Raw genomic sequence first — 12,092 nt, 5'->3', positions numbered from 1 at the left:
ACTGTACTTAAGTACAGTAACGAAGTACTTGTACTTCGTTACTTCCCACCACTGGTTATCACATTTCCCCTCATTGTCTGCAAATGACAAGAAACTAATGTGATCATTCAGGGCACGACGGTGACATACGGCTGAAGGTTAGGCTGCTGCTCAATGTTCGCCTTACTTTTTAATACCCTGGGCTCAGATGTGCTGCTGTATCATCTTTCCAGGAAGAGCTAAAAGCCGTGGCATTTAAATGAACTGTTCAGTGCAGCTTCTTGCCCTCTCTGACCTTTCAGATTTTAGTGATCACGTTCTGTGTTACTGTACTCGTATTATTAAAAAGAAATCCACCCCTATATCTTTACTTATAAACATTTAACCTCTCTCCCCACCCGCCCCCCAGCGGGTGTTTTAAACCATCTGTATTGTGTTGCTTGACATTGAGGACATTTCTGACAAAAAAAAAAAAAATCTCTCAAATTTCTAGTTTAATTTAACATATTGACAAAACAATCTTGTATAGTCACTGAGGTTGAAAAGTTAATTTGCAAGACAAAAAGTAAAATTCTTCATAGTTACAGGTATAAATTTACAATGATGCAACAGATGTTTTCTGGTATTATTATAAAGTTTGAAGTTTAAAAAAACAACAGAAAGTTTACTAAGATTTTAAAGTAAGCTTGTTACAAAAAGCAACAGAAATCTTCTAATACTGAAGTGGTAAATTTAGGAGACGTGCATCTGGATATTTTCCGAGGTGTAAATTAATGTCAAGTCGGCACCCTGGAGATAATCTGATACAGGAAAAATGCTTTGATATGAAAATGTTCTGCATCCCTTAGGAGACTTCTGTCATTTTTCTGACCTCATAATCTTGGTAAATTTCTGTTATTTTCCCTCTAACTTTAAGAGTTATTTTTATACAAAGTTCTAATGTTATGGCGCGTTAGCATCTTGGTTTTAATATTGTAAATTTGGGCATTTATTCATGGATTTTTAAATTGTTCTGTAATCAAAGAATACCCAACTTTTTCCTTGCAAACATGTAAAACTAATCTCAAAAGTTAAGTTTTTGGCGGAAATTTACTCCTCCATTATTTTTCTTTTATCTACAATTGGTGCTATGGAGCAAAATAATGCATGTAGTTTAACAAATGGTCATAAAGGTTCATCATTTCAACGGCCAGGTTGTATCCTTACATACAGTTCAAAGTAGTATATAGGCTTCATGTAAAGGTTTCGACTGAAATTAGATGCGTCCTTCAGGAAAGGATGAAACTCTATTTGGTTTCAGATGTGGACTTCTTATTTATGGTTTGAATAAAGATGGAAGACGTTGACAGTTGAAGCTTCTTTTGTGAGGGGAAACAAAACCACCTGAAGTGTTTTATAACATCTTCTTTTCATGTCAGGTATTCAGGCTTACTGGACTCAAACTGAAGGTTGTAAACTGTATACTACAAACAAGTTCATCTCAATAAATGACCATATCACTGAAAATAGCACACATATTCATTACACACAGATTTATATATTACAAGCATTTTATTACAGCCAATGAAAACAAAATTCCTCAGAAAAGTGTATTACATAAAAATCCCAAAACACACATAGACTTACTGAAATGTATATCCATGTGCTGTACAACGTATTGGTACAGACAATGGAAGACGAAGTTTCTACTTGGGAAGCAGAAACGCTTATTGCTAAAGAAGGTCACTATATCCAGTCATATCATTGGGAAGTTAAGTGGAAGGAAAAAGGCTGGTATTGACAGAATTTAAGTTGATTTGGTGTCCAGGTCCGGTGTGAAGTTTTCAGTCAGGAACCAGTTTGGGAGCCATGTCACCTGCTTTGGTTGGACCACTGTGTTCAGTCTGTAAGGTCTACCAGGATATTTTAGAGCACTTCCTGTTTCTCTGCCCTGATGAGCTTTGTGGATTTCTCCGTCCTGAAGCATTGAGTGCATATGCTGTTTCAGAAGGCCACAGCTTCATTTTTAAAAATATTTTTTTATTGGGTTTTATGCCATATTGTAATATTCAGAGAAAATTCTGCTTCTTGTAACAGAAATAACTTCTTGAAATTTTAATACACAGCGTTTACTTTTTCAATTGATTTCCTGAAGTAAACAAACTATTTTCTGATTTGAGGTGCTCCTGTAAGCAACATTCACTCTTTGATTTTGTGCTGAGACTTAGTCTCAAAAAACGTAGAGCTCTCATCGTATGTGACTGAAAGCAGCTCCCCTTCGTACGGTTCCAGCGGAGCGGTTTTGTCTGGACACTTCAGAGTTTCCCTCCCAGCTCTCGTCTTTTCTCTTGTCTCTGTTCTCTCCTTTCTAACCTGCCTCGCCCCTCTGGCCTTCATCCTGTTTGTCATGCTGTCACTTTCTCTCAGAGGGCGCGTGGTGACCTTGTCATGGTGTGTGTTGGGTGCATTTGCGTTTTGTGAAGCTTCGCGTGCAGATTAGTGCATCCTCTGCAACTCTAATCGACTGCAGTCTGAACTAAACTCCAGCTTGACTGAACTCAACAGCCTGTAGCTGAAATTACAGATGTGTTTATTGTTGTTATACTTTTGAACAGGAACGGCCTGAATCGCCTGTCTGGAAATCCTGATCCACCTCCTGGTCGGCATTTCCCCGCCAGCAGGCCGTAAGCCAGCCCCATTATAAAATAGTGGCTCCGCTGCCTAAACTAGCCCCCATCACTCCCGCCGTCGCCCCACCCACATGCAGAAAAGGGGAAAACGAGAGCAGAATATTGAACGAACTTGTGTGTGTGTGTGTTGTAAAGAGCAGTGCCATGGCAACAGCTCTCTGTGGAGGATAAAGCAGGTGGGTGGCACTCGGCTCAGACTCTGAAGTTGTGTGCGGGTGTGCCTCCTCTCTTTTACTTTGCAGGCCTTGTTGAGCGTATAGAAGTGAAGTTGACGGGACGCCTGCAGAGCAACGCTGTGTATTGTTAGTAATTAGACACACTCACAGTAGCTCACCACTCAAAGTCTGATCTGAAGTTGAGGCTGGTTTATAGGAGTTGAAGTAAACAACTTTGCTTTTATCACTAGTCTGTGCAAATCGGCGCCACCAGCAGGGGGGTAAGCACTTGTCATCATGCGGTTTTGAAAACTTTTTTCTTTTTTTAAGCGGATATTTAATCTACCTTTCGCCTTATTGATCAAGATTGATCAAATTGATCTAGACCTCAGCTCCTCCCCTTTAGGTTAGTAGTTGGTTTCAAAAGAAGTTGTACAACTCTTTACCATACAGCACTCTCACTGCTAACTTTCTGGATTAAGTAGCTATTATTTAACATATTAAATGCATCAAATATGACACATTTGTCCCCACTAGCCATGGGACGGCATCAGACTCTGACTGGACTAAAAGATAATTATACAAAAGTTGAAAGATTTTATGAAAAATGTCATTTGTAATATTGTTAGATTTTTGGTTTGCAAGCCTGAGGAGAAAAGAAAAATAATTCTTATTCAATTCAATTTGAAAATACTTTATTTATCCCTCAGGGAAATTGGAGGTTGTCATAAATCATATCATCCAAGCATCTTCAAAGAGTTGTTGTGGATGGCTGTTCTGTGGGTAGGAAGGATTTCCTGTAGCAGTCAGTGTTTCAGCAAATGTAAAGAGGCTTCTGACTGAAGATTGCTGCTTTGTGACAGATTCATGGTGGCTCAATGTCCAGGCAGCAGAGACGACATTCTACAGCAATGTCAGTTGTTGACAAGTACTGCTAATCCACCTCGTTTGCTTTTGCCGTATGAGACTCGCGCATTAACCCCTGTGTTTACAAATGGGGTCCAACCGGCCCCACACACGTAAAACTTGTATAATTTGCCTCAGTCCTCGCACACTAAAGGGTTAAACACTATAAATTCCATGTTTGACTGTAGCGTTTGGTTCTGGTTGAGTTCTGCTCAGAGTGGATCTGGGAATTGTTGGCACAGGAAGTTAACCTCCAGCTGTTTAGCATGTTTTGTTTTGGGGGTTTTTTTGCAGAGGAGAGAAAAACAAAACACAAAGAACTGTTTTAATCTTATTTTTGAATTTACTGATATTTATTGATGCACTTTTGGAAGAAACTTGAGTAAATGGCAAAAATAAAATTTACAATCACTGAAATTTATCATGACAGCAATAAATCAAAATCCCTATCACGATGCAACATTTTTCATGATAAATGATATGACGAATTCCCACCCCTAAGAGAAACTGTGTATTCTAATTTGAACCCACAAATAACTTTGAACTATATGTGCCATAAATCCTTTCCCACAAGTTGCATTAATGTAGGTTAAAATCCAGATCCGTCTCTCTCTGATCCCTGCATGCATTCATCTCTCTCTGATATTAATTGCTGCAGGGCTTGCTGTCATCTTTGTCTCTGTGAAGCATGGGATCTATTAAAGAAGGGTGTCCTTTCAAAGTTCCAGTTAAATAGCTGACTAACGGGCCGGTCCTGTCATCCTGCTTCTTCTTGCAGCGGCCCGTCTCTTTTCTCCTCTGTCTGATAACGCGGCGGTACCGCTGCTCCAGCACGCCCGCACTGTCACATCCACTCACCATCTCTCTCTCTCTTTCTGTGTGTTTCTGTCCAGGAGGAGCAGAACAGAGGGAAGCCAAACTGGGAACACCTAAATGAAGACCTTCACGTCCTAATCACAGTTGAAGACACACAAAACAGAGCAGAGATCAAGATGAGGAGAGCGGTAGAGGAAGTCAAGAAGCTCCTCGTACCTGCTGTGAGTATATTTCCTGCAGAAACACCAACATGCGTTACACTGTTGATGCTTTCCCAGCTGCCATTGCCTTGCTGTCCTCCATCATTTGGGTGTCACAGGGAGATGAAGGGCTTTAATATGTGCTGGGAAGGTTTCCCATATTTTCATAACACAATAATGCCACTGCATATGGCACAATAACTCCACCCCACTGTTAGTATCCTGTTTACCTCCATATATGGACGAGGGGAACAGGTTGGCAGTACCTCCAGTTGAGTGGAAAATCAGAGCGAGCTGCACACACCTCCGGTGCCGGCCACATTTCATCTCCGCTCCCTCTCAGGCCAGACTTCCTTAACGCTGTGCTCCCGGTGGCGGCTGCTGGGAGCGTTGCTGGCGTGGAGTTTGTGTTTTGTGATTTGACTGTGGGGAACAGGTGGACAGAGCAGCTGAGGGCACCTGTTTGCCACCAGGTGGCAACGAACAGAGCTGAGCCGGGACCTGACCAAGTGTGAGAGCTTCAAGGAAATGGACTGCAGTTTTTCATTTGGAGCTTTGTTACATTAACCTTGAATTATGCTTTGATTTTAAGGCAAAAATATTTTCTACACATGCTGTAATGAAATGAGTAAAACCACAAAGAGGTTTTCTGCTAGCATAAATTGTTCATGATTTTTATTTTTTTCATCTTATTTGCCGATGCTGCCCAGTTCTTGTTATATTTGACACTGAAATGCTATGTTGGTGACTCGGGATTTAGTTTTTCCTTTTAAAATTGCTTCATTTTTCCTTTTCTGTTTATTTAGATGATTATGACCTGCAGTTAATACATCTCCCCCAAAGTTATGACAGTGTTCTTCCTTCATAATAATGACATGGATATGTTTTTTATTTGCTTGAGCAACTTTGCTTAATGCACATTGTCCTTCCATTCAACTTTCCATTAATATTCTATACCTAAACATTCTTCTCTTGTGTTGATCATAAAAAATAATACCATGAGATATTTCTCTTTTTAAAAATCGTTTGTATTGCTCAATAACTAAATCATCCAGTTTTTGTTAACAATAAGCCATAATAGTCATAACTAACCGCAATGAGTCCTTGGCTTACCGTCTGTATGTAGTAAATCCATTTAATGCTGTTAAGGTTTTAGCCTTGAACATTTGCTGTTTTCAGCGTTTTTGTACTCAAATAGATCTTTTAATATCTGCATGCCTGTAGACATGCAGACATATGTACAACATTTGTGGGCCCTATAACTTGAAGAATGAATCACTGTTCATGCAGATCCATTGCCACATTCACAGCAATGCTTTTACATCACTGACAGCTCTCTGAATATAAAATTCATGAAAAAAGGGCCATAAAAATAGCATCTTCACTCTTTGAGAAATCTACTGTGTGTGCATTTTGCGTCCTAACGAGTACATCAAAGATGGCTGTGAGTCATTACCTGAACCACTGGGTGGGTTAAAAAGAAGCTCTTTTTATTCCTCCGACGTGGGGGAGCAGCTTCAAGGCCTTTTGCGAGAAACCAGACACTAATGAAATCCTTTTCTCTAATTTTTCTGCTACCTTTTAAAGAAATTGTTCAGGGTATTTTTCTCTCATCATTTTGCTCATTTCCAGTTTGGATTCAAAGTCAAAAAGAATAGCTAAAAATGCTGATATTTGCCTTTTAAATAGCGTTAATAATTCCGTTTCAAGTATAAAGTGAACAATTTTGTCACATATGGAAACTGCTGCTTTAAGTCGAGTTTATTTGTATGGCACATTTCAGCAACAATGCAGGTTAATGTGCTTTAGATCATAAAAAACACAAATACAAAGTCGTAGAAGACACCATACAGTCAACAACTGAGAAAACCAGTAAACATTTGACAAATGTCATCATCACACATCAAAATGTTGGTCAGTGTTTCATTTTAAAGTCTGTTTATTCTCTGAGCTGCAGGGGGCCAGTGTAAGGACTTTAAACTGGAGTGATGTGCTTTATCTTCCTGGTTTTAGTGAGAATGCGTATAGTAGTCATACCAAAATGTTTCTTAAAGCAAAACCAGTTGAACCCCTGAAAGCAGCTGTGTTGCTTTGTGCAGCTTAGTATTATGGGCTTTTAACAGTTTATTTTCACTGGGAAAAGAGAAACCGTTAAAAGCCGAATGAATCACTCCTTCACTGTTAGAAACATGACAAAGATCACCGTGACAACAAAATAATGCAGTAAAAGTATTCTGACCAAAATGACTGGGTTCTCTTCAAATAAAATTGATTTCAGAATTGTATACTGTCCTCCCAAAACACCAGTTGGTCGTGACAAATCTGTTTCCATCTTTTATGTTACCCATATTCCGCACTCGTTTTTTCAATGTGGACAGTATTTTTGTCAGTTTTGATCCAAAGCATTAGGTTGTCTGCTCTGCTGGAAAAATGAAGATTGTCTTTAGTTTGTTTCACATTACAGTGAGTTCAGGCATTTATCCAAAACTAAAAGGTTCTAGCCAGAAAGAGGAACTAAATCTTACAGAAAAGCTGTGGCTGGAGACAAAGACCATGTGATTTCCGTACAGCGAGATTTGGGCAACTTTTGCAAGACGCTCTGCAAATATTGCTAAATCAAGCATGTGATGTGTTAGGCTTACATCAAAGAATCTTGAATTTAGCAATTGAATAAAAATGTGCTTTTTATTTTTTTTTAGGGGAAAATGTTAAAATTATTTATCCTTGGTGTCAATTTTTACTCTCTAAATCTGTTTTCTCACGAGGCTGTACCTTATTTTCACCATGTCTGTGTAGTCCAGAATAAAAGTATCATTGCAAACCTATAAATACACACACTTGCTCTCTGTTGCCCCTGCTTTTGCCCCTTTGCCCTTTAGATCCCTGAACTCTTCAACTCTAAATGAACTGTGAGCAGTGAAGCATCGTTGAGGTGAGAGAAGCAGAGACGGAGGGGAGATGGGTGGGAGAGCTTGATTGAGCTCCTCTTTCAAGTGTGGATTTATTCAACTGATCCAGGGCTACTGCACACACACATGCACACACATACACATTCTCAAAAAGAAAAGAGAAAAGGGTTTACATGCGTGTCTACACACACTACTAAAATGCTCCGCTCATCGCCTGAGTCTCTCGTTAAGGCCCTCAAACCGAGCCTTGCGGCGGAGCCTCTCTGCACTTTAGGTAACCTCCACTCAGAGAGGAGCGGCGTCTGCATGAATCCTGAACAGCCTGTTCCACTTTGCCTCCCTGCCCCTTCAAGTGCTGCAGAGTCAATGATATTTGGCCTGTGGGTAGTCTGAGCCCCACAAGCGACAGGGAAACATTCGCCAACTGTGAAAGATGCAGAAATGTCTAAAATTATGTAGAAGTCTGGGGTAAACATTCCACCGCTTAAGTCCAACTCCAACTGAATTACCTCCATATGCTGTCAGTGATCTTCTGCTGAGTTGTGTGACACGAGCCAAACAATGCCCAGATGGCAAAACACTGAAATTCTTCTGCTGAATGATAAATATTTGCTTGTCAACAATGAAAACTGCCACAACCGGATGACTTATGAGATGTAAAGTTGGCATTTGGCTCAATGAAGGACCTGGCTGGCCTCTGTTCAGCCTGAACCAAGGAGGAATGGTTTACTGTTGGCCACAAAGCCGCCAGGATTGTCCCTTCACTTTTACTGACAGAAAAATGACTGTTGTGACATTGCTAATTTAACAAAGTGAAAATGTTCATGAAAAGCCACACAAATTATTCCACTGCACCGTTTTTACACAAAGTGCACGTAATTTTTTCTATTCTAATAGTCTAACGATTCTGTTTAAACTATTTAATAATAAAGAATTATTCAGAATATAATTTTATTTTAAAAATAGGCAGACTAAATTAGATTTTTGAGCATTTAGAATAGATTCAGGACTGCCAGGAATAGGAATTGCGATTCTTATACACGGCCAGAAATATTTCCAAGAAGTTCAGAGGGTCTTTTATTGTAAGGATTGGAAAAGTTTGAGTATGTCTTGTTTTTTAAAAGCCAGCTGACCAGCAGTGCACATGTCCTAGTCTATGATCCATACATACAGAGAAGTCTGATCACTTTGAGTTTCAGGAATGACATGATTGATTGTCATTGTTTCGAAACTGTTGTAAACCTTAAGGCCAGAATGATCCAAATCTGTTATAAGTTGATGGACAAAAAAGACTGAAGGCTGTAATTTAGATTTTCTGTTGTCTTCCTGAACCAAACATCAGTACACCAGTCATTTGAACTCTCAAAACATATTTGACCTCTTTCTCAATTTCTCTGGAATTAAGCTGCTAATCTTCAAAATAATTTCTAGAATTTCTCTGCTCCCCATTTTGATTGACTCTGTAAATCCCAAGAAGAGTTAATCCTAAATCTTGCCTGTAAATGTAGAGTTAGTGTTGAAAACAAGCCCTCAGTACAGCACCCCATGTTTTCTGACAGATGAAGTTGTTGCTGTAGTGCGAGAAGTCGGCTGCTTAAAGACTCTCATGTTCAGTGTCAGTTTGTTGTCTCAAGCTGATCTCTTAAACCAGATAAGAACTTAGTCAATTTCAATCTCTGAGCTCAACCCCATATAGACGAACCAAACGTTAGAAAGATCTGGAAGGGAAGCGGCCCACAGAAAGCGAAGAGCCACTGTGAACATGGTGGACCATGTACGCCCCCCCACCCCCACTCCGACTGAAGCTGTCATTGCCGAGAACAAAGTGAGCATGCTAGCAGCCTGGCCAGACAGTGGCCTGGAGCACTAATCTCCATTTGTGGAAACCCAGTCCTGCCTCCTGAGCCCAACACGCTGCTCTCATTCCCCCCCTCCTTCTCCACACACATTCCACTCCATTTTCCTGTCACAATTTTCTTAAGATCTATTTTTAACCCTTTCTAAAGGGGTTTCTAAAGGTATTATGCACTAAGACGGTATATTCTTAACGGAGTTCCAGATCCTTAAGTTCCCCACCCCTCTTGCCCTCCATCAGTCCCTTTCTTGTTTCTTCTCGCTGCCGTCCTCCACCTTCGTGAGGAAAGATAAAGTAAATAGTGTTTTTTTTTTTTTTTTTGTCTAAAGCAGACAGATGGACCTTAATAGATGCCAAGCTTGGCTATCTGTGGGGTGTTGTGTCTGTACTCACCAGTATGCATCCGGCTTGGCAGAGTGTGGCATGGCAGCACCATGAGAACCGCTCCGTCTGGGGAGGCAGGCAGGGAGGATGATGCAGAACTTGATTTAAGCAGTGGAAGTGTGTTCTAGGCCACCGTGTTCTGACTCCACAATCCATAAACGTTCCTTTTTGTTCCTCCTCTTCGAGCTCCTGCTCTCGCCGCCTTTCCCTCTCCGTCAGCAGTGTATGACAAATGAGTACAAAACACCATCTGGCTGCACCCATCCATGTGTGCTTCGCCAATTAATGATGTTTATTGTCTATTAGGCCTACCTATCACTACCATTCTCTTCTTATTTGCTCTTAATCTACTTTGCCGCCTTGTGTTTTCATTCATGCATGAGATCCACATGTATTTATGATCAGAAGCTCACATTTATCATTAAGCCTCCCTGATTAGCTCAATTACTCATGTTTTTTTGTCTTTAAACTGTAAAATGTACCTCCTTTCAGTCATTACATATAAACAGGGTGTCTGTGCAACCTTAAGAAGTCTTAATATGTTTCATTAATTAAAATAATAATAATTTGGCCTTAAATTCCTTAATCACAGGACTTAAATGTAGTCATTTGATCTCATGTATGTGGTTTTATTTTTTCCTGTCGGCACTTTTCTGTCTGACACTCAGGCCTCAATAGCTGGTTGGCTATCTTTTTTGCCTCCATCATGGGTAAGTGCACTTTTATTGCCACTTAGACGGACGAGTTTCGTTTTCGCCACTGGCTCACTTCTTAGACAACCTACAAACAGACCCCAGAAATTTTCATTGTTGCTATCCTTGATTGTAATATTAATATTTTTCTATCTTACATTTTGTTCAAGGTTGCATTAAAAGGGTATTAAAAAGTCTCAAATTTGACTCGCTGAAACTTGGAGATACCTTTACAGGGGATTAGTTTTTGCAGGACTTTTTATCACGTGACAGCTCGCAAAATATCTATTTTTGCTGCATTTAGTGAATAAATGGATAATAAAGACAGGCGTGCTCTGCTAACGGAGTACAACCTTGCAGTCTGGTTGTAGGTTGCTAGTTTTCGTCAACCTGACAGCCTTCCTCTCCCTGTAGGCTGTTATTGCCTTCATCAGGCTAATGAAGGAGCTGGGCTGGATCATATTAACCTTCTGATCTCCACCTCCCTGGACACCAGTTACAACAGTCTGGACCGCACTATTCACTGCTCCCATTATGTATCTAAATATATGTATGAGCGTGTGTGTAAAGAGGAGAGTATTCGGCCAATCCCACCTGCACGAACACACCACACCTCCCACATGGATGTTAATCATCTTTTTAATTGACTTCCTCGACTCAGTGACCTCTGCTTGATACAGCCAGACTCCATTGCTGGGCTCCTCCTGTGCTGCTCTTAGTCGACTCTATGTGTGTATAGTCTATTTTCTAAACTACACGCTGTCAAGCCTGAAGACTTTATAATATTTGTCTTCAAGCTGCTGCTGTTCTTGTCGTCCACATTACTCAGTATTTCTCATTACTCCCTTTAATCTTTTATAAAGCAAACTCATTTTGTAAACCAGTAGACGGCACCAATGGAGTTCAGCTGAGTGTAATTTAGTGAGCCTTCACACCAGCCCTGTTTAGTTCACTTTAATGGAACTCTGGTTCGTTTGTCTAGAAAGTCCGGTTTGTTTGAGGAGGTATGAATGCACAATCAAACTCTGACGTGGACCAAAAAGTGAACTATAGTTCGCCTAAAAACCTAGGTCTTGGTTCTGTTAAGTGAGCTCTACCGCGGTTTGAATGGATATGTGAATGCCAAGCGGAACGGAGTCCACTCCAAAAGCAGGAAGCGAACTACAACCTAAAGCATTCCTGGTGGCATTGGTACCAACAATAATCACTACTGCAAGCCATTTATAGAGTTGCTTTGTGAGAAGTGATCAAGAATAGCCTTCTCAAGTGAGAAGCTGATTATTTCTACAAGCGCATCGTTTATTTCACTTAATTTCTTCCTAGGCATTAACTCTGGGTTTTCAGAATTAGGCATCTTAAGAGAAGATGCATTTTGTTGCTGATTTCACAAATAAAGCATTCCTTTATGGTCTGTTCACATTATATTAGACACATAATATTCTAAATTCATTTTTGGGCACTTTCATGTATGATCACAGAATGAGGCCGTCTACTTTTAGTGTTTTCTTCTGTTCAAGCTGGCCTTCA

The 12,092-nt window shown here is 40.2% G+C and overlaps 1 protein-coding gene across 5 annotated transcripts in view; it reads left to right on the top strand.

Annotated features, from left to right (window-relative positions):
- The window catches only part of qkia (QKI, KH domain containing, RNA binding a), an 85,465-nt gene that overhangs the window by 51,543 nt on the left and 21,830 nt on the right, over nucleotides 1–12,092 (top strand). For all 5 annotated transcript variants that reach the window (XM_015032018.1, XM_015032019.1, XM_015032020.1 and 2 more), the window contains exon 4: nucleotides 4,603–4,746. In XM_015032018.1, coding sequence (XP_014887504.1) covers nucleotides 4,603–4,746 — 144 coding nt within the window. The remainder of the gene's footprint in view (nucleotides 1–4,602; nucleotides 4,747–12,092) is intronic.

The sequence above is a fragment of the Poecilia latipinna genome, unplaced genomic scaffold (genome assembly GCF_001443285.1).
Source record: "Poecilia latipinna isolate Pla-1442-1.1 unplaced genomic scaffold, P_latipinna-1.0 Scaffold228, whole genome shotgun sequence".
NCBI lineage: Eukaryota > Metazoa > Chordata > Actinopteri > Cyprinodontiformes > Poeciliidae > Poecilia > Poecilia latipinna.
Note: the sequence above shows the minus strand (reverse complement) of the source record. Positions and strands in the feature narration are given on the sequence as shown.